This window comes from Nerophis lumbriciformis, linkage group LG13 (assembly GCF_033978685.3).
Source record: "Nerophis lumbriciformis linkage group LG13, RoL_Nlum_v2.1, whole genome shotgun sequence".
Taxonomy (NCBI): Eukaryota; Metazoa; Chordata; class Actinopteri; order Syngnathiformes; family Syngnathidae; genus Nerophis; species Nerophis lumbriciformis.
Window position 1 is genome coordinate 41,920,421 of NC_084560.2, and position 23,332 is coordinate 41,943,752.

General features: G+C 38.5%; 1 protein-coding gene across 2 annotated transcripts in view; it reads right to left on the reverse strand.

Moving 5' to 3' along the window:
• The window catches only part of ppp2r3b (protein phosphatase 2, regulatory subunit B'', beta), a 73,205-nt gene that overhangs the window by 2,471 nt on the left and 47,402 nt on the right, over window positions 1–23,332 (reverse strand). For both annotated transcript variants that reach the window (XM_061970758.1, XM_061970759.2), the window contains 9 exons: window positions 21,552–21,654; window positions 14,092–14,166; window positions 13,928–14,014; window positions 13,683–13,839; window positions 13,555–13,603; window positions 9,932–10,021; window positions 9,697–9,872; window positions 4,180–4,298; window positions 3,996–4,102 (listed from right to left, as the gene is read on the reverse strand). In XM_061970758.1, the coding sequence (XP_061826742.1) occupies window positions 3,996–4,102; window positions 4,180–4,298; window positions 9,697–9,872; window positions 9,932–10,021; window positions 13,555–13,603; window positions 13,683–13,839; window positions 13,928–14,014; window positions 14,092–14,166; window positions 21,552–21,654 (963 nt within the window). The remainder of the gene's footprint in view (window positions 1–3,995; window positions 4,103–4,179; window positions 4,299–9,696; window positions 9,873–9,931; window positions 10,022–13,554; window positions 13,604–13,682; window positions 13,840–13,927; window positions 14,015–14,091; window positions 14,167–21,551; window positions 21,655–23,332) is intronic.

Here is a 23,332-nt window from a genome sequence, read left to right on the forward strand (position 1 = left end):
ATATATATATATATATATATATATATTTTTTAATAAATCAAGGTTATCAAATGCATGACTTTTCTTCGGTAGAAATGTAAATATTTTTACTTTTTATTTTATTTTATCGAGGTTATAAAACGCATGATTTTTCTTGATTTGTTTTGGGGGGGGGAAAAAACATGCAAAATGATATATATATATATATATATATATATATATATATATATATATATATATATATATATATATATATATATATAATTTATTTATTTTAAATAAATCAAGGTTATCAAATGTATATATTATATTATATATTATATATATATGTATACATTATATTATATATTATATTGTATATATAAGGTTATCAAATAAATAAATATATATATATATATACATGTACACGGACTATAAGTCAGTTTTTTTTCATAGTTTGGCCGGGGGTGCGACTTATACTCAGGAGCGACTTATGTGTGATATGATGAACACATTATAATATTATTGATCTCATTGACGTAAGAGACTAGACGTATAAGATTTCATGGGATTTAGCGATTAGGAGTGACAGATTGTTTGGTAAACGTATAGCATGTTCTATATGTTATAGTTATTTGAATGACTCTTACCATAATATGTTACGTTAACATACCAGTTGGTTATTTATGCCTCATATAACGTACACTTATTCAGCCTGTTGTTCACTATTCTTGATTTATTTTAAATTGCCTTTCAAATGTCTATTCTTGCTGTTGGCTTTTATCAAATACATTTCCCCCAAAAATGCGACTTATACTCCGAAAAATACGGTAATTTATTTTCTTGTCAAATTCAATTTTTTATTTGACACAATTGTTCAATCATTACAACTTATGTATTTATTTTTTGTATCATTACATCAACATTTTTTTAAAGTTTTTCCTCTCCAATATTTAGTATTTTCTTGTAAAATGACATTTTTCAAATGTTACTTTACATTTATTTGTATTATCTACTGCGGTTTTCCATCTTCTAATATTACTAAAACTCTTTCTACTAATTCCCCACAAACCTTAAGCATTACATTTTCTCTTAGTAAATTTATCTTCATTTATTTTTACTCTTACTATTTTTTTTCCCATTTTATTCATATTTAGAAAATGTTTCCAATAAACGTATGTATGGCAGCATTTCTTTTTTTCCTGTAAAGTGTTACTTTACATACATTTATCTTCAACTTTTTGAATTAAATGTTTTTTTCAGCAGATTTTCAACTTCTTAATCCTACAACTTATTCCCTACAATATTAGTTCAATTATTTTTTTTCTTAAATTAATTCTCATGCTGTGATTTTCATTGTATTGTCTTTCTTGAAAAATTAAATGTAATAATTAGGGCCCGCATGGGAGTCCTTATGCAATGGGACATAAGGACCTATTGAATTTGTAAGGTTTTATTCTTTATTATTATTATTCTTCCGCAACTTTGCGCTGTAATTTGACCCCCTTAGCATGCTTCAAAACTCACCAAATTTTACATACACATCAGTAATACGTCGGCAAATTACTACAAGTTACTATTACTATTATTACGCAAATTACAAATACAACGGCAAAACTTTTTATCAAAAAACCAAACCCCAAAACTCAAAATTGCGCTCTAGCGCCCCCTAGGAAAAAAAACCAAACTAGACTGCCTATAACTCCCACTAGGAAGGTCGGAGAGACATGAAACAAAAACCTTTATGTAGGTCTGACTTAGACCTAGATTTCATAATAGTATATTCTCGGGCAAAAATCAACAGGAAGTTGGCAATTCCCCCTTCAAGACAAAAAAGTACTAAAAACAGTCACTTTTGCCTCTTTGAGCTGTAATTTGACCCCCTTAACATGCTTCAAAACTCACCGAACTGAACGCACACATCAGGACTGGCAAAAATTGCGATCTAATAAAAAAACCTAACCCCAAATTTAAAAATTGCGCTCTAGAGCAATTTTTGAATAAAACGGAGAAAAAACTGCTCCTCGGAAGAAAAAAATGACAAAACTGCCTGTAACTCCCACCGGGAAGGTCGGAGAGACATGAAACAAAAACCTCTCCGGAGGTCTCAATTAGACCTACATTTCATAAATTGACAACCCCCAGCAAAAATCTACAGGAAGGTTGCTATTCCCCCTTCAACACAACATTTTTGTAAAAACCGGTCACCTTCCTTCAAAAACTATCTCCTCTGAGCGTGTTTGTCGTTTCGGCTTCAAACCAACACAGGAGAGAGATTGAACCCTTCCGATTGACAGTTGGCGAAAGAGTTTTGATACCGGCTCCGGTTTTGATTTTATGACCCTTCAAAGAGCCGCTGCGCTGATGCTGCTGTTTTTTCGAGAAGGCTGCTTAAAAGCAGGAAGCACCAGCGTGCCCACACTATGCAGACAAGGTAGGTACACTAGACAAAAGTATTGGGACAATTCGGACTAGGGACACTTATGACTACCACTGGACAAAAGTATTGGGACACATAGCACGAAAACTGGACAAAAGTATTGGGACACTTGGGACTACAACTTGACAAAAGTATTGGGACACTTATTACTACCACTGGACAAAAGTATTGGGACACTTATGACGAAAACTGGACAAAAGTATTGGGACACTTACACTGCACAAAAGTATTGGGACACTTCACACTAAAAGTAGACTAAAGTATTGGGACACTTAGGACTACCACTTGACAAAAGTATTGGGACACTTACACTGGACAAAAGTATTGGGACACTTGGGACTAAAACTTGACAAAAGTATTGGGACACTTGGGACTACAACTTGACAAAAGTATTGGGACACTTATTACTACCACTGGACAAAAGTATTGGGACACTTAGGACGAAAACTGGACAAAAGTATTGGGACACTTACACTGCACAAAAGTATTGGGACACTTCACACTAAAAGTAGACTAAAGTATTGGGACACTTACACTGGACAAAAGTATTGGGACACTTGGGACTACAACTTGACAAAAGTATTGGGACACTTATTACTACCACTGGACAAAAGTATTGGGACACTTATGACGAAAACTGGACAAAAGTATTGGGACACTTACACTGCACAAAAGTATTGGGACACTTCACACTAAAAGTAGACTAAAGTATTGGGACACTTAGGACTACCACTTGACAAAAGTATTGGGACACTTACACTGGACAAAAGTATTGGGACACTTGGGACTAAAACTTGACAAAAGTATTGGGACACTTGGGACTACAACTTGACAAAAGTATTGGGACACTTATTACTACCACTGGACAAAAGTATTGGGACACTTATGACGAAAACTGGACAAAAGTATTGGGACACTTACACTGCACAAAAGTATTGGGACACTTCACACTAAAAGTAGACTAAAGTATTGGGACACTTAGGACTACCACTTGACAAAAGTATTGGGACACTTACACTGGACAAAAGTATTGGGACACTTGGGACTAAAACTTGACAAAAGTATTGGGACACTTAGGACTAGCACCTGCCAAATACGCGGGCCCGACCAATGCTGCTTGCAGCTTTAATTTGACATGTTTTCCTGCCATATTACCACAGTCTTTCTTGGCAAATAGTCTATTCTTAACTGTCACTATTGAATGTTTGTGTGGTAAAATGACAACTTCATTCTCTATATTATCATATTTCATTAAAAAAAGGGACAACATATTGCAGGAGAAGCAGGGATGATGCAGGATAACGTTGAAAACATGAAATATTTGTTGAGGGAGAGAAGAGGTCCAGAGATCAGGAGAACTTAAGAGTCTCTGCTGGTCTTACCTTGTGTGCCGTGGCCCACCTTCAAAGGTTGGTGGTGGTCCTAAAGTTCCACACAACAAACTTGTCATCATTTCAGTGACCTCGCATACGTTTTCCCCCCCCCGATAGTCGATAAAGTCAGCGAGTGGCGTTGCTAGGAAACCAATTCATGCACTTCCTGTTTTGGACGTTGGTGGTGTACCTAATGAGGTGTCCAGTGAGTGAGTGGTTCTTACTCATTGCCGTGATCGGCGGCGGCGGCCTCCTCGGCCACCAGGATGTCGTACTCCTCTGCGGCGTATCTCTCCCAGTCCGACATTTCCTGGCCGTCCGTCTCCACTTCCTGTCGGACAGGACCAGGGAGGTGACATCATCATCATCATCATCCTAACAAAGGGGGCGTGGTGACGTGGCGCTCACCTTGATGATGGAGAAGGGGTCCCTCTGCTCGTGGTCCAGGTACTTCTCGATGTTGAAGAAGGTGTCGAAGAAGATGTGTGACAACTTGCACTTCTTCAGGTCACGCAGGGTGATTTGACCTGCAGCATCATCATCATCATCATCATCATCATCAACACAGCAGTAAGTACCTCCATCCAGCAGAGGGCGCTGTCTATTTTCTTTCATAATAAAGTTCAATGTGTATAAATTGCCCAATTTTCAAGTCTGATAGCATAGTTTATCCTCAAAAATACGACTTTAGTGACTTACAAATGTAGTTTTGATATTTCACTTTACTATTTAGTCATTGGAACTTTGTTTATGTATGAAATATTTGTTTACTTTATTCCATACTTGCCAACCTTGAGACCTCCGATTTCGGGAGGTGGGGGGTCGGGGTGGGGCGAGGATTGTGGTTAAGATATATATATATATATATAAGAAATACTTGACTTTCAGTGAATTCTAGCTATATATATATATATATATATATATATATTTTTTTTTATTACACACACATATACATATATATATATAAATAAATAAAAGAAATACTTGAATTTCAGTGTTCATTTATTTACACATACACACACATAACACTCATCTACTCATTGTTGAGTTAAGGGTTGAATTGTCCATCCTTGTTCTATTCTCTGTCACTATTTCAGAACACACACATTATACAAATATACATTATAAAATCAATAAGAAAACGGGAGCTCTAATTTGGGAGTCTGAATTAGGATCAGAAGTTCCTATATAAACATTGCGCACTCACGTCGCCTTTTTTGTATTGATTACTGCAGCTGTGCACTGGATTCATTCACAAATACAAACTACAACTCACAAACACTTTAGAGTTAGGCTCCACCATCAGAATGTGTACTTAAACTTATAAAGATCACATGGATATTATTCAGTGAGTTGATTCACCAAAACTAACCTGTTATACAGGAGGAAAAAGCACACAGGACGTTTCAATTGTTCACAGACTGGTCGCGCTCATCAGAATGACAAGACACTTCCGGTCTGCAGGTGATAGCATTCAATTGGGATGAAACGCCCTACTGCCCCCTACTGACCAATGTGAATACTGATAAATGTGTAATGACAGCTCCAAAAACGAATTCAAACCACAAAATAAAATAAATAAATCAACACAAAAAATGTGACACATTATGGGTGGGTCACATATGCATGTACAGTAGATGGCAGTATTGTCCTGTTTAAAAGTGTCACAACATTGCTGTTTACGACGAAAACTTGACTGCTGTTGTTGTGTGTTGTTACCGCGCTGGGAGGACGTTCATGAAACTGCCTAACAATAAACCCACATAAGAAACCAAGAACTCGCCCTCGATCATTAGCTGTTTATATTGTGGGAAAGCGGACGTGTGAACAGGCTGTCAACACGTCACTCAGGTCCGCATGGAGCTGGAGGGGGCGTGGCCTCCAGCTCCGCCTGAATTTTGGGAGATTTTCGGGAGAAAATTTGTCCCGGGAGGTTTTCGGGAGAGGCGCTGAATTTCGGGAGTCTCCCGGAAAATCCGGGAGGGTTGGCAAGTATGACTTTGTTCACCGTTGTGTTACAGCTCCAGTACAAACAAATGTGTTACAAATTGTTAGGAAACAGAAAAAGGGAAGGGTTGAATAAGCTCTGCTTCTTCCTACTCCTTTTCAAACATGCTGTATGAGAAACTGATGCCTCATACTGCAATTGTACACATGTTCAAAATAAACACAACCATGTTTTGCTGTAAAATAATGACATTTTATACTTATTTTAAAATGTTTTAATAATCTGACATATTTTGTTAAATTCCAACTTGTTTCTCAAAATTATTTCAACTTTACTATAACAATTTGTCTTCTATATTATATCATTACATTAATAATTATTGTTACCTGTGGTAATGCCACTAGGATATTACAATCCTTGAACAAAGTAAGAGTGAACTCGTGAATAATCAGTGAATGGAGAACTGGGGGTGGGATTAAATAAATTATCTTCTTCCTACTCCCTTTCAGACAAAACTGCACTATATTCATTTATATTACTATGTGTTGTCAACTTTGTACTTTATGTCATTGCCTGAAATAAATAAATAAATGAAAATTAATTACACATTTTCTACTTGCAGATTCATTCTTTTTTTATTACTTTTTGATATGTATATATATATATATATATATATATATATATATATATATATATATATATATATATATATATTAGAGATGCGCGGATAGGCAATTATTTCATCAGCAACCGCATCACAAAAGTCGTCAACCATCCGCCATCACCCGAACCAACATTTTATCAAAACCACACCCGCCCGCTGTTATATATCTAATATAGACGATGCAAGGCATTAGTGAAGTTAGAAAGCTTTTGCCTGTTAAAGAAAGGAGACTGATCCAATGTAGCAGAGACATTCAATGCGTGCCACGCATTAATATCTCTTGGCCACGCATTAGTGGCTAAGAGATATTAATGCGTGACAATATTATTTATCATTATTATAATATTATTGTCATTTCCATTAAGAAAGTGTTGACTATTGTTGCCAATGCCCTCAGATCAGGAGTGCGTTCCTCACACTTTGTGTGCGCAGTTGCAGCAAGCAGAACGAGGCTTTTAAGAAGTTAAAAAAATGTTTTAGAAAGACTAGGCCTATATTTTCGTGAGGTAAAAAAAATGTTCTGAATTTATTTCAATGAATATTAACTTGTTAACGTTATAATGCTCAAATAGGGACGAGGGCGGGGTGCACAGTGAAGCAGTGAACAATTTCGCGACAAAGATGAACCTTTATTGATTGATCTGCAGCCATGACAAAATATCAGACAATCTCCATTGTCAACGACAGGCAGGAAAATAAAGATAAACACATAGCCTATGTTGTAGGCATAGGCATAGGCTTATATGTTTTTAAGTTGAAATAAAGAAATTAATAAAAATGTGCCTCATAAGCCTTAGGCTGTCAATCACGCGCACAAACTTAAATTATACAATAACATATGTATGTCATCTCTATTTAAACAAAAATAAATTAAATAATAATAAATTACCTGCAACTTATTGGCCAAGGCAAATAGCTGAAGGGGGGAAATCTAACCCATCAGACTGCACTTTATCATCAAACTTGAATTATAATGAAAATAGACGGTCGCGACAAACAAAGCAGGCTAAATATCCTTACATTGTCGCCAATCGGAGATGCGCTTCACTTGAAAGCGAGGCCAAATAATTATTCACACATAGTAGTATATCTCGAATAGAAAAAAACACAATAAACAACGCAATTGCCTTAATTCCTTTGCATTGTAGTGCGCCCAAACAACACCTAACCATCAAAATTATTTAGCTGACCGAACTCAATATAGGCTAGACATGGGCTTATTTGGTATAGCCTATAGGTAACGTAGACTAATTCGTTTAACATATCCAACCGTATGTCTACTTACTTTATTTTTTTGTTAACATATGCAGGAATAAAATGGCATCTACAGTGCCAGGATTCAGGCGAGAGCGCCTGGCCTCTAAAATGCGCCCTGCTGCGCTGAAGGAGCGCTCACTTGCGCCACTTGTTGCTGGGACGCGGTGCCATCTTTTTCTTTTTTTCTTCTTCTTCTGTTGTGTTGTGTTGTGCTGCAGTGCCTGATGAATAATTGACTGTTTCAAAGAGTGCTGCTCGTTTTTCGTATGTGGGTAACAACATTTAACTATGTATAGATATTTCCGAATTGGTTCAACCGCCAACCGCCCGCCTCTATTTAAAATCTATTTTTACCCGCCCGACCCGCGGTTTATCCGCGGACTCCGCGGTTGTGTCCGCAAACCGCGCATCTCTAATATATATACCGTATTTTCCGCACTATAAGCCGCACCTAAAAACCACAAATTTTCACAAAAGCTGACAGTGCGGCTTATAGCCCGGTGCGCCTTATATATGGATTAATATAAATATTTATTTTCATAAAGTTTCGGTCTCGCAACTACGGTAAACAGCCGCCATCTTTTTTCCCCGTAGAAGAAGAAGCGCTTCTTCTTCTATGGTAAGCAACTGCCAAGGTAAGCACCCGCCCCCGTAGTAGAGGAAGCGCTTCTTCTTCTACGGTAAGCAACCACCCGCCCCCGTAGAAGAGGAAGCGCGCGGGTATTACGTTTCATTTCCTTTGTGTGTTCCATGTTGATATACGACTCCATGCGCACCCACATCACAGATGGTGTCAAAAAACAAGTGAAGCACACAAATACAACACTCGCCGTCATTCCGGGTGGATTAACCAAAGAACTCCAACCGCTCGATATTGGTGTCAACAGGGCATTTAAAGCACGACTGCGAATGGCGTGGGAACAATGGATGACCGAAGGCGAACACACCTTCACTAAGACAGGGAGACAGCGCCGGACGACATACGCCAACATCTGCCAGTGGATCGTAAATGCCTGGGCGGATATTTCGGTCACAACTGTGGTCCGAGCTTTCCGGAAGGCAATGACTTCGACGAGACGGAGCCGGCCATTTTGGATCCCGTATTCGCCCAACTTTTTAATTCGGACACCGAAGGAGAAGAATTCGAGGGATTTATGAATGAAGAATAACTTCAGAAAGTGAGCGTTATGTTTATTTTGTGTGTTGTGACATTAACGTTCGAGCAACATTAAGTTATTGATGTTATTGCTCTGCACTATTTTGAATTTTACTATGTTTGTGATTGCACATTTGCACATTACCGTACATTTTGGGAGTGAACAGAGTTGTTAGAACGCTGGTTTTTAATATATTATTAAAGTTTGACTGACCTATCGGACTGTTTTTTTGACATTCCCTTTAGCGCAGTTAGATGCGGCTTATAACACGGGGCGGCTTATAGGTGGACAAAGTTTTGAAATATGCCGTTCATTGAAGGCGCAGCTTATAACCCAGGGCGCCTTATGGTGCGGAAAATACGGTATATATAGTTTTTACTTCTTGCTAAAACTTTTTTTTTTAAACAACTTTATACCATTTTTACTTCATGCTATTTTTGCTGCTTTATTCTTTTAATACTCTGACCTTTTGTTATTAAATCGTAACTATTTTTCTGAAATTGTACAAACTATTCCCATCCAAAATTTCCCCTGCAAATTTTCTAAAGTAGCTGAATTTTTTTCTTCAAATTCCCACAATTTTCCTCCCGCACATTTTTGATTTGCAGCTCCTGACATCGATGTTTTTTTTCCAACTTCAACCTCATGTTCATTTCCTGACTTCCTGTCCTCGTTAGCCAATAAGAGCTCAAACTGAATCCTGCCTAGCAACAAGCGACAGTGCTAAGAAATGACCATGAAATGTTTTTATTGAACTAATATGTTACTTTAGAAACGGCGCTAAAAGACGAACATATAGCGACGTGTGCTAAGCTAACTACAACACACAGCAGCTGTCAATCAAAAATGTGGAGTCGGTCCAACTTGAGCGCAAGAAAAATAAGAGGGGGAGGGCTGACCTTTGACCTCCGGCTTGACGAGGTCGAGCATTTGGCAGAGGCAGTCCTCAAAGGGCAGCGGCTCGATGGCCATGCTGTCCAACTTCAGGCACTGCTCCTCGTAGAAGAACTCCATCTCGTACATGCTCAGCACGCCGTCCCCGTCCAGGTCCATGCAGCGGAACCAGTACTCTATACTGGACCAGCAGGACAGGGTCAAGACGGTTTGTTTTACAGCAGACTTGTTCCCGCGTACCTGGTGTCTGTCTTCTTGTCCTCCTCTGAGATGAGGAACCAAACAAAATCAGCGTAGCTCAAGCGTCCCTCCTTGAAGACACGTCTGTCCCTGAAGGAGAGAAGAACTATTACTTTTACACCATACCTTTTCTCAAACTTACACCACACTAAACCGACGATGGAACACAAAAATGTATTTATTTGTTTTCCCAATTTGTCCACCAGATGGCGCTCCTTTTCCCATTCAAAGCATGCAGAAAACCTAATGTGACTGTTTGCTGCATGAGTGCCTGACTACTAGGGATGTGGTTCGAAACCGGTTCTCCCGGTCGTTCGATAAGAAAAGAACCGATTCCATGGACTCGAATCCCTTTTTGAGAACCGGTTCCCGTTATCAAGGCTACTATAGTAAAGAAAAAGAGTTGGTTCTTTATTCGAATTCCAAATGGGCAAATGTTATGCCCATTTGATTGTAGACTCTTACTGACACCTTGTGGCGATATGAAAATACTACGCGTCATTAGTTTGGGCACCATTGAGAAGTAGACAAGTTGTGTTAGCTCTTACAAGCCTTGGAAAAGATAAGTCTGCAAGTAAACTGTTTAACTTGTTTATGTAACTCAATATTAAGGTGGAAAGTGTTTACGTTTGGATGTTTATTGAAAAACGATTTTTGTGCACTGTTTCAATGGATGTTTTGAGGACTTAAAATGGCTGCCTGTCGTGTATTTCCACCATCGAAATAGTTTCAACACTCAGAAGTATTTGTTGGATGATAGTACTGTATATTTGTGTGAAGATAATATTTACATATTGTGTATTACATTTCAGTATGTTAATTGAATCACATAGCTTATACATTTGTCATTGTGTGTATTTCAGTTAAAAAAAAAAAATAACAGTCCAGTGCAAGACAAAAGTAAAGATAGGAAAAGACAACAATAAAGAGCCTAAATGGATTCATCTGCTTTGGAACTTTATTAGACGTCTTGGATTGTTTGTTAGCTGTCTGCCTGTGTGTGTAGTTAGTATGTTCCAATAGCAGCAGAAGTGCACTTTTTGGAGAGCTGTATTATTTTCAGTTTTGTGCCCAAGGGACTGATTTTATTTAACACTATATTATTATTTATACACCTATAGTGATCACAGAGACAGGTTGTTTTTGTGTTACTGTATATATTTGTTTTTCTGAAAAATCCCACTTAATATACTTTGGGTAACAACAGTCAATATTTATTTTTATTTTTAAGGGGGGGTAACAGTCAATATTTACTCATTTTATTATAGTTTTATAGAAGCTGACTTTTTTGTTTTTTTGAGGACCTTGAAGAATATAATATGTATTATTAAAGAGCAAATATGTCAACACATTAATTATTGAATGAATAGGAATATTTATATCACTGTCCTGTTGGAACACCCAACTGCGCCAAAGACCCAACCTGACTATTTTAATTTGTCCTGAAGAATTTGGAGGCCTTTAATCCCCGGAACACCAATCCTACCGTCAAGCATGGTGGTGATGGTTTTATGCTCTCGGCCTGTTTTGCTGCCAATGGAACTGGTGCTTTACAGAGAGTAAAAGGGACATTACCTCCAAATTCTTCAGGACAACTGAAAATCATCAGCCCGGAGGTTGGGTCTTGGGCGCAGTTGGGTGTTCCAACAGGACAATGACCCCAAACACACGTCAAAAGTGGTAAAGGAATGGCTAAATCAGGCTAGAATTAAGGTTTTAGAATGGCCTTCTCAAAGTCCTGACTTAAAAGTGTGGACAATGCTGAAGAAACAAGTCCATGTCAGAAAACCAACAAATTTAGCTGAACTGCACCAATGTTGTCAAGAGGAGTGGTCAAAAATTCAAGCAGAAGCTTGTGGATGGCTACCAAAAGCGCCTTATTGCAGGTAAACTTGCCAAGGGACATGTAAGCAAATATTAACATTGCTGTATGTATACTTTTGACCCAGCACATTTGCTCACATTTTCAGTAGACCCATAATACATTCATAAAAGAAGCAAACTTCATGAATGTTTTTTGTGACCAACAAGTATGTGCTCCAATCACTCTATCACAAAAAAATAAGAGTTGTAGAAATGATTAGAAACTCAAGACAGCCATGACATTATGTTCTTTACACGTGTATGTCAACTTTTGATTGCGACTATAAATATATATATATATATATATATATATATATATATATACACACACACACATATATATATATACATACATACATACATATACATATATATATATATATATACATACATACACATATACGTTAGGTCAGGAAAAAACAGGCTATTTCATCCCTACAAGCCTGTTTTGCAGGTTTCCCTGCTCTTCGGGAGATTTTAAATAATAGCCTCTGTGTTTTTTTTTTACCTAACATATATTCCACTGTACCCCGGTATTGAGCACTGTATAACAGATAAACCCCAGTAACCGCAACTATATATACATTATATATATATATATATATATACACATTATATATATATATATATATATATATATATTAGAGATGCGCGGATAGGCAATTATTTCATCCGCAACCGCATCACAAAAGTCGTCAACCATCCGCCATCCACCCGAACTAACATTTAATCAAAACCGCACCCGCCCGCCATCCGCCACCCGCCCTTTGTTATATATCTAATATAGACGATGCAAGGCATTAGTGAGGTTATAAAGCTTTTGCCTGTTAAAGAAAGGAGACTGATCCAATTTAGCAGAGACATTCAATGCGTGCCACGCTGTCACGGCCCAGACGCACACCAGTGCGCAATCATGTGAGCCGCGCTGAGCGCACCCGCGCCACTCAAACTGCTGCAGGCAGCTGCGTTCTATCTTGTTTTAACATCCTGTGGCACTCTTCTGGGATCACGGCGGACGAAACTGCTCATCCTCAGGGTGTTTGTGGAGGTTCGGGGTTTTGCACAAATGTGATGCACCATGTTAGATGTCCCGGTTTTGTGACTGTCGTAGACAAACAGCGTCGCAGCTCTTGCAAATCACGCAGCCAGCATTACTATCATCCTGATTTACAACCTCATAAAAACGAGTCCACGCTGAACTTTTCTGGCCTTTTTTTCCCCTGGTCTTTAGTATTCCCTTTTTTAGTTTGTCGCGTACCACGTTTGCTGCCGGCGTTGCCATCTCTTTTTTTTCTTCTTCTTCTGTTGTGGCATATGCTGCAGGTGCCTGCTCGTTTTTCGTATGTGGGTAACAACATTTAACTATGTATATATATTTCCGAATTGGTTTAACTGCCACCCGCCTGAATCTATTTAAAATCTAATTTTTTTTAATTTCAACCGCCCGACCCGCGGATAAAATCTAATTTTTTTTTTATTTCAACCGCCCGACCCGCGGATAATCCGCGGTTGTGTCCGCAAACCGCGCATCTCTAATATATATATATATATATATTTTCCAGGTTGAAGCGGTTGTAAAACATATTTACTCGTACATAATAAAATAATTTTTAGAGGGACATTTTGTAGTTGGGATCTCAAGTGAGCTTACATTTTTGAATTTGGAACTGTAAATAAATACAAATAATACATGTAAAATAAAATACTGAAATATATGTTGGAATTTAAATAAATTATTTTAATGATCTCCAATGACTTACTTTGTTACTGTTCCTGAGAATATTCTCTCAATCATCTTTTGGGAGATGGCTGTAAAAACAACAGACATCAACGTAGTTATGTTAATAAACAGTAATAGACGTGTGTGTGTGTGTGTGTGTTGCAGCACCTTGATCGTTGTGTTGCGCCAGGTCCTTCTGGTCGATGTACAGGTCGTGGTCAGTGTCCAGCTCCCAAAACTTGCAGTAGATGACGTAGAAATGTTCGTAGGAGAAAAACTCTGTCAGCTGGTTCACGTCTTCTTCTTGCTCCAACAACGCCACGTTCTGACACAGCATGTTCAAATACGTCACACGCACCATTACACACGCCAACTTTTCCATTTTGCACTTTGCCTGATCGCTACTCGTCTACCTGAAGGAAGTTACTTTTGCGCAGCTCCAAACAAGTTATTTTGCCGGTCCAGGAGCGGTTCACGTTGTAAAAGATCCTTTGGATCACCTGTGGCAGTGGAAACCACCAACAATGACATCACACGCAAGTAAACCGTGTGTGTGTGTGTGTGTGTGTGACTGTACCGTGGTTATGTATCTTGAGTGGAAGTCTGGTGCCTCCTTCAGGAAGGCCAAGCCAGCGTGAGAGTTGACCACATCCTGAAACAGAATTAAAGCAAAAGTACATGGAAGATAGTGTTAATGATTAGTGATCAATGTTCATAGAAGGCACACAGGACCATGAACAACTACCAAGCACTCTATGAGTCATGTGAGGCGTTCAAGGGCACTGCGTAACTCTGAGGACTTGTTTTTTACATTTTTTAATTGAGGAATTTTTGCAAAATGAGCCACAATGGGGCCAAATAAAGTTGCAGCACTTTGATAAAGAAGGTGAGAAACACTATTGAATTCAGGAGAGAACCCCACCACCCCCTTTCCTTTCCTGCTCATCGCTTTCTTCGCCAACTAAAGTTTTCAATATCTTAACATTTTTAGCGCTCATTGACCAGAGGTGCACGTTTTATGTTGCTTTCAGTAACATTTTTAGTTAAAACAACATATACTTGCTAACATCAATATTATTCAAAGGTCAAATGTAGTGACGTTTTAAATCCAGCAGATGGCACCATTATTAAACAGCAACAGTGTCAATACAGTTAGTGAGTGTGCCACACACTCACTGAGGCATTGTTTACCCATGCTTGTAAAAGTATATTTATTCTCCATTACCGAATTTTTCGGACTATAAGTCGCAGTTTTTTTCATAGTCGCGACTTATACTCAGGAGCGACTTATGTGTGAAATGATGAACACATTATTATAATATTGATCTCATTCACGTAAGAGACTAGACGTATAAGATTTCATGGGATTTAGCGATTAGGAGTGACAGATTGTTTGGTAAACGTATAGCATGTTCTATATGTTATAGTTATTTGAATGACTCTTACCATAATATGTTACGTTAACATACCAGTTGGTTATTTATGCCTCATATAACGTACACTTATTCAGCCTGTTGTTCACTATTCTTGATTTATTTTAAATTGCCTTTCAAATGTCTATTCTTGCTGTTGGCTTTTATCAAATACATTTCCCCAAAAAATGCGACTTATACTCCAGTGCGACTTATATATGTTTTTTTCTTCATTATTATGCATTTTCGGCCCGTGCGACTTATACTCCGGAGCGACTTATAGTCCGAAAAATGCGGTAATTGTGTTTTATGTTCATATTTATTATTCATTTACTAACTCTATCTTTGATTATTTTCTTATATCTGATTCCCACTGCCGTGTGTTGACGTAAAAGACGTCCTAATTTGGGGGGCTTCTTTGAGTCTGCTGGTGAGAAATGCAATCATAAGAGTCAGACATAAATCAGCAAGCCGAGGGGTAAGAGGCAGGGACAGTGGCCATCTACTTCACAGCAATCCCGCGTTCATTCATCACAACAGTCAAACACCGTTCCCCCAGGCGGAAGGGCGCAAATTAAAGCCAGTGCGCCAGGAGGCGGGGCGGCATGAGAATGAATCTGGACGCCTGCATATGTCGAATGCCACAACATTAGGCACACCTGCACAATGTAGTGTGACTTATGCAACACATAGTAATGACATTGGTCTTTCATAAATGAAACATGGGCAGCAGACACCCATGCGTATGTAGCTCTTTGACACTTAAAGTGACACTTTTGTTGACCAGTGAGTAATAATTATAATAATAATAATATATTTTATTTGTAAAAAGCACTTTACATTGAGTAAACAACCTCAAAGTGCTAGTGTATTAAAAAAGTAAAAAAAAAATAAAATAAAATAAAAAATAAAAACTAGAACAGCCAAATAGCTAAAATTAGTATGCATATATCTAAAAAAAGTTGTTTTTTTTTTTTTTTAAAGAAGGGTTTTTAAGCCTTAAGCATCCACAGTCTGTGGTGCCCTCAGGTGGTCAGGGAGAGCGTTCTACAGACTGCAAGCGGCGGAGCAGAAAACCCGGTCTCCCATTGTTCGTAGCTTTGTCCTCGGAGGTTGGAGGAGGTTAGCCTGTCCGGAGCGGAGGTGTCGTGTGGAGGATTTGAGGGTGAGTAGTTTACAAAATTATCACGGTTTTCATTGGTATCTCTGTATTGTTAAATGTGCTCAAAAAAGGCTTTTTTTTTTTTATTTAAAAAAAAAAAAAAAAGGGTTTTTAAGCCTTTTTTAAAAACATCCACAGTCTGTGGTGGCCTCAGGTGGTCAGGGAGAGTGTTCTACAGACAGCGAGCGGCGGAGCAGAAAACCCGGTCTCCCATTGTTCGTAGCTTTGTCCTCGGAGGTTGGAGGAGGTTAGCCTGTCCGGAGCGGAGGTGTCGTGTGGAGGATTTGAGGGTGAGTAGTTTACAAAATTATCACGGTTTTCATTGGTATCTCTGTATTGTTAAATGTGCTCAAAAAAGGCTTTTTTTTTTTTATTTAAAAAAAAAAAAAAAAGGGTTTTTAAGCCTTTTTTAAAAGCATCCACAGTCTGTGGTGGCCTCAGGTGGTCAGGGAGAGTGTTCTACAGACTGCGAGCGGCGGAGCAGAAAACCCGGTCTCCCATTGTTCGTAGCTTTGTCCTCGGAGGTTGGAGGAGGTTAGCCTGTCCGGAGCGGAGGTGTCGTGTGGAGGATTTGAGGGTGAGTAGTTTACAAAATTATCACGGTTTTCATTGGTATCTCTGTATTGTTAAATGTGCTCAAAAAAGGCTTTTTTATTTTTTATATTTTTTTTTAAAGAAGGGTTTTTAAGCCTTTTTTAAAAGCATCCAGAGTCTGTGGTGCCCTCAGGTGGTCAGGGAGAGCGTTCTACAGACTGGGAGAGGCGGAGCAGAAAACACGGTCTCCCATTGTTCGTAGCTTTGTCCTCGGAGGTTAGCCTGTCCGGAGCGGAGGTGTCGTGTGGAGGATTTGAGGGTGAGTAGTTTACCAAATTATCACGGTTTTCATTAGTATCTCTGTATTGTTAAATGTGCTCAAAAAGTACTTACACACTCAAAAAGTTCAACCTAGTTATATTTAATAACTAAAATAAATACACACGGTCAGAATTGTATTTGTTTTTGTATGTTTTGTGTTTCTTATGCTTCATTGATAAAATGTGTATCTTTTAATGACTAAGCTTTTGGTGTTTTAAATATTGCTTTGTACTATAGCACTAATATCTATTTGGATGAAAAGTGCGTAACAAACAAAATGTATTCATATCATTTATTTTTTCTGGCGGGTGTTGTGGCGTCTTACTCTGTTCAGTGGTCCTTGAACGCACCATAAAAACACCTCTGTCACAAATTCCTCGGAGTATAGATCGATCACGCTGTTCTGAGAGAGCACAGCTTGTAGGTTCAATATGCACCATCGAGTATCTTAGTTGCTCAGACATTAGTTTAGATTGTTGTATGTCGTCTCTTAATGGGAAATACGTCTCTTGATTTCATTCAAGCTAGCGAGCTGGCGCCAGTCTTTGAGTTGATCAAAGTACAGTTATCGCTCGGAATCAGAAATACTTTAAAAATCCCCGAGGCGAAATTAAGATTTTCAGCACAATCCCATTCAAGATCAGACAAACATTACAGGGAGACAGAACAAAAGTATCTTTTTGATCATTTTAATCTAAAACGGTAATTCTACCTAAATGTCGGAATTTCTACCGCGGTTACCATTAATGGCGTTTATCGTTACATCGCTACATAATTTTATCGCAAAGTCGTACACACACAGTACATACGTCACATCGCGCTTCAAATATTGCAGTTTAAATGTTTTCTTTTTTAATTCCACAACATTTTCGCCCTTACATTATTAAGCATTTTCAAGCATAAACATTTCCAAATGAACTAAAAATATTACTACAGTAGTATTGGCCACAAGGTGAGATCAAACCAATCAGATCACACTGTTCAGGATCGTGGCCACTGATTGGCTCAGCATCAGACAACGTTGCTATATTGCAGTGGTTCTCAAACTTTTTTCCACAAAGTACCACCTCAGAAAACACTTAGCTCTTCAAGTCCCACCATAATGACCAACATGAGAATACTGTAGCATAGTAGGCCTAAATACACATTAAAAACAAGGCAGAGGTTTTATTTAACAAGTATATTTAAGATTTTGCACTGCAAAAACTGAAATCTAAGTAAGATTAAATATCTCAAATAAGGGTGATATTTGCTTATTTTCTGTCTGATAAGATAATTCTTCTCACTAAGCAGATTTTATGTTAGAGTGTTTTACTTGTTTTAAGTGTTTTGGTCCTAAATGATCTCAGTAAGATATTACAGCTTGTTGCTGAGATTTGATGAGTAAAACATGCTTGAAACTAGAATATCAAGTGTTGCAAAGCTGTGTCATCAACACTCACAAGTATAAAACTACTTTTTTAAAGTCATCATTTCTTACTTCAAGCATGAAAAAAAAATCATGATGCCGAGCGCATATCATTATGTCAAGATAATGCATACTTGCCAACCCTCCCGAATTTTCCGGGAGACTCCCGAAATTCAGCGCCCCTCCCGAAAACCTCCCTGGACAAATTTTCTCCCGAAAAACTCCCGAAATTCAGGCGGACCTGAGTGACGTGTTGACAACACACAACAACAGTGTCTACCGTAAAGCAGTTCGTCTGCCGTAAACAGCAATGTTGTGACACTTTTAAACAGGACAATACTGCCATCTACTGTACATGCATATGTGACCCACCCATAATGTGTCACATTTTTGTGTTGATTTATTTATTTTATTTTGTGGTTTGAATTCGTTTTTGGAGCTGTCATTACACATTTATCAGTATTCACATTGGTCAGTAGGGGGCAGTAGGGCGTTTCTTCCCAATTGAATACTATCACCTGCACACCGGAAGTGTCTTGTCATTCTGATGAGCGCGACCAGTCTGTGAACAATTGAAACGCCCTGTGTGCTTTTTCCTCCTGTATAACAGGTTAGTTTTGGTGAATCAACTCACTAAATAATATCCATGTGATCTTTATAAGTTTAAGTACACATTCTGATGGTGGAGCCTAACTCTAAAGTGTTTGTGAGTTGTAGTTTGTAAATGAACACTGAAATTCAAGTATTTATTTTATATATATATATATATATATATATATATATATAGCTAGAATTCACTGAAAGTCAAGTATTTCTTATATATATATATATATATATCTTAACCACGCCCCCCTCCCCACCCCCGACCCCCCACCTCCCGAAATCGGAGGTCTCAAGGTTGGCAAGTATGAGATAATGGCACTAGCATTTACTTAATTTAAGAATAATTTTCAACATATTGAGCAAAAAGGTCACTTTTTTTTTCTACCAAGAAAAGTGCACTTGTTATTATTAGTGAGAATATACTTATTTTAAGGTATTTTTGGGTTCATTGAAGTTAGCTAATTTTACTTGTTTTGGAAAGTCTTGACAAGCCAAATTTTCTTGTTCTATTGGCAAATAATTTTGCTTAGTTCAAATAAAATACCCCTCATTTTTGTATTTTTTTTCTTGTTTTTGAACACTGACTTTTTGCAGTGTGGCCACTGTAACATTACACAGAGTTTGAACAGTTACACTGTGTTTGAATATTTAATTAAGTGATTCATTGGCATACAGTACCACTGAGAATAAATGCTGTAATGGATTAAAGAGTAAAAAGTTGACTAAGGGGAAAAATTATTCAGAAGACTGTTAACAGTTTTTATGCTCCTAGCTATTAAAATATTACCTTTATAATGAACAATTATTCATTTATCGCGGTCATGTCCAGAACCAATTAAGAGTGATTCCTGCCATGTAGTACCATCTGACCCATCACATTCTTTTTAGCGTGATTTCTTTTGGAGGCGCGCGTCATGAACGATGTCACCTAAATGCAGGAGCGTAATCCAGGCTTAAAGGGGAACATTATCACCAGACCTATGTAAGCGTCAATATATACCTTGATGTTGCAGAAAAAAGACCAGTTATTTTTTTAACTGATTTCCGAACTCTAAATGGGTGAATTTTGGCGAATTAAACGCCTTTCTAATATTCGCTCTCGGAGCGATGACGTCACAACGTGGCGTCACATCGGGAAGCAATCCGCCATTTTCTCAAACACCGAGTCAAATCAGCGCTGTTATTTTCCGTTTTTTTCGACCGTTTTCCGTACCTTGGAGACATCATGCCTCGTCGGTGTGTTGTCGGAGGGTGTAACAACACCAACAGGGACGGATTCAAGTTGCACCAGTGGCCCAAAGATGCGAAAGTGGCAAAAAAATTGGACGTTTGTTCCGCACACTTTACCGACGAAAGCTATGCTACGACAGAGATGGCAAGAATGTGTGGATATCCTGCGACACTCAAAGCAGATGCATTTCCAACGATAAAGTCAAAGAAATCTGCCGCCAGACCCCCATTGAATCTGCCGGAGTGTGTGAGCAATTCAGGGACAAAGGACCTCGGTAGCACGGCAAGCAATGGCGGCAGTTTGTTCCCGCAGACGAGCGAGCGAAACCCCCTATCGACCCTAGCTTCCCTGGCCTGCTGACATCAACTCCAAAACTGGACAGATCAGCTTTCAGGAAAAGAGCGCGGATGAGGGTATGTCTACAGAATATATTAATTGATGAAAATTGGGCTGTCTGCACTCTCAAAGTGCATGTTGTTGCCAAATGTATTTCATATGCTGTAAACCTAGTTCATAGTTGTTAGTTTCCTTTAATGCCAAACAAACACATACCAATCGTTGGTTAGAAGGCGATCGCCGAATTCATCCTCGCTCTCTCCCGTGTCGCTGGCTGTCGTGTCGTTTTCGTCCGTTTCGCTTGCATACGGTTCAAACCGATATGGCTCAATAGCTTCAGTTTCTTCTTCAATTTCGTTTTCGCTACCTGCCTCCACACTACAACCATCCGTTTCAATACATTCGTAATCTGTTGAATCGCTTAAGCCGCTGAAATCCGAGTCTGAATCCGAGCTAATGCCGCTATAGCTTGCTGTTCTTTCCGCCATGTTTGTTTGTGTTGGCTTCACTATGTGACGTCACAGGAAAATGGACGGGTGTTTATAACGATGGTTAAAATCAGGCACTTTGAAGCTTTTTTTAGGGATATTGCGTGATGGGTAAAAATTTGAAAAAATCTTCAAAAAATATAATAAGCCACTGGGAACTGATTTTTAATGGTTTTAACCATTCTGAAATTGCGATAATGTTCCCCTTTAAACCTGAAACTGAAGAAATGCAACAAAATGTGCATTATTTAAGGGCCAAGAGTGGAGTAGAAAAACACACGTTGTCAGGTATTTTATCATTATGGTGGCACCGCTTCACAGGAGTGCTGTTCCTAATATTATGCCAAGCTGAAAGCAGGACTGCAAAAACAAACATGTTTGTAAATGCGCACCTGTCCGACCGTGTCAATCACTACCGAAGACTGTGCAGATGTGTCTAGTAAAGTGGCCGCTGAGCTTATAGTAACATTAGGTGAATTAGTCCTCGGTGGCTGGCCCGGGCCAAGAAAAAGTGGCGAGCGCGTGCGGCGGCCGCCTCGTACCTGCAGGAAGGGAATAAAGTCGTCTTGTTCAAGGTAATTGCAGCCAGGCTTGGCCAGGAGGTGCACGAATTTGGCCGCGTCGTCGTGACAGGTCTGCAACATTCTGCAGGGGAAGGAAAAGAGAACAGATGGCAGCGAGGTTACTCCTTCCTTTTGTGTCTTTTTAGGAGTCCAGAGCAGCTGCTAATACATTCTGAAATTAGGATGCCGAATGGCTTCTGGATAATTATCAGTGTGGGGGCTTTCATCTAAGATTGGCTGGGTTGTGAACTCGGTGTCAAAGGTTGGTTCTGTGCAGCTTTCTGCACTTCAGGCTTGCACATGAATACAAGAGTGTTTTAAGAACACCACTAGCCGTGTTGTTCTTGTTCACGTGCTAAATAATATCACACATACAGTTAGCAAGATTACACAATATCTACACTTCTTTTTAAAGAGAGGTGTTAAAATGGACAAAGCATGAGGTGCCAATTTATATTCAACAGATCACAAGTCCAGTAAAACAAAGTTTAATATCGCAGATACCAAAATAACAACTAAAACAGACACCGTAATGACTTATTTGTATTCAAGAATACACATCACAACCAAATGATAAATATAATCACAAATACGACATGCTTATGTTGACCAGTACTGCTCACAGGAAGTCAGCATTGACATAAAGTTTGAGACTCAAAGGGGTATTTCTATGGCAAACTATGTTGATGTGATATGAAAACTACTTTAAAAAAGTAATTATAGTTACTTGTTACTTTACCAAAAAGTAACTGAATTACTAACGGAATTATTCTTTAATAAATGTAATTCATTACTAGGGAAAGTATTTAATACATTACTTAAATAACTTCAAATATTTGGCATACTGTATTTTTCGGACTATAAGTCGCAGTTTTTTTCATAGTTTGGCTTATACTCAGGAGCGACTTATGTGTGAAATGATTAACACATTAGCGTAAAATATCAAATAATATTATTTATCTCATTCACGTAAGAGACTAGACGTATAAGATTTCATGGGATTTAGCGATTAGGAGTGACAGATTGTTTGGTAAACGTATAGCATGTTCTATATGTTATAGTTATTTGAATGACTCTTACCATAATATGTTACGTTAACATACCAGTTGGTTATTTATGCCTCATATAACGTACACTTATTCAGCCTGTTGTTCACTATTCTTTATTTATTTTAAATTGCCTTTCAAATGTCTATTCTTGGTGTTGGCTTTTATCAAATAAATTTCCCCCAAAAATGCAACTTATATATGTTTTTTTCCTTCTTTATTATGCATTTTTGGCCGGTGCGACTTATACTCCGGAGCGACTTATAGTCCGAAAAATACGGTATGCAGTTGAGAGACGTTTCATATGAGAGCACAGTGTGCATGTGTGTTTGCTTTTAACAGGCGGGGGTGGCCGTATAAACAACTTTAACACTGTTACAAATATGCGCCACATTGTGAACCCACACCAAACAAGAATGACAAACACATTTCGGGAGAACATCCGCACCGTAACACAACATAAACACAACAGGACAAATACCCAGAACCCTTGCAGATGCTTGTTTTCATTCGGAAAAATCTACCTCCCACACGTAAAGACAAGGTGATAAAGAATTAGCCCAATCTTTGAGCTTCATCTGTTGCACAAATAAGACTAATACCGTATTTTCCGCACTATTAGCCGCACCTAAAAACCACAAATTTACTCAAAAGCTGACAGTGCGCCTTTTAACCCGGTGCGCTTTATATATGGATAAATATTAAGATTCATTT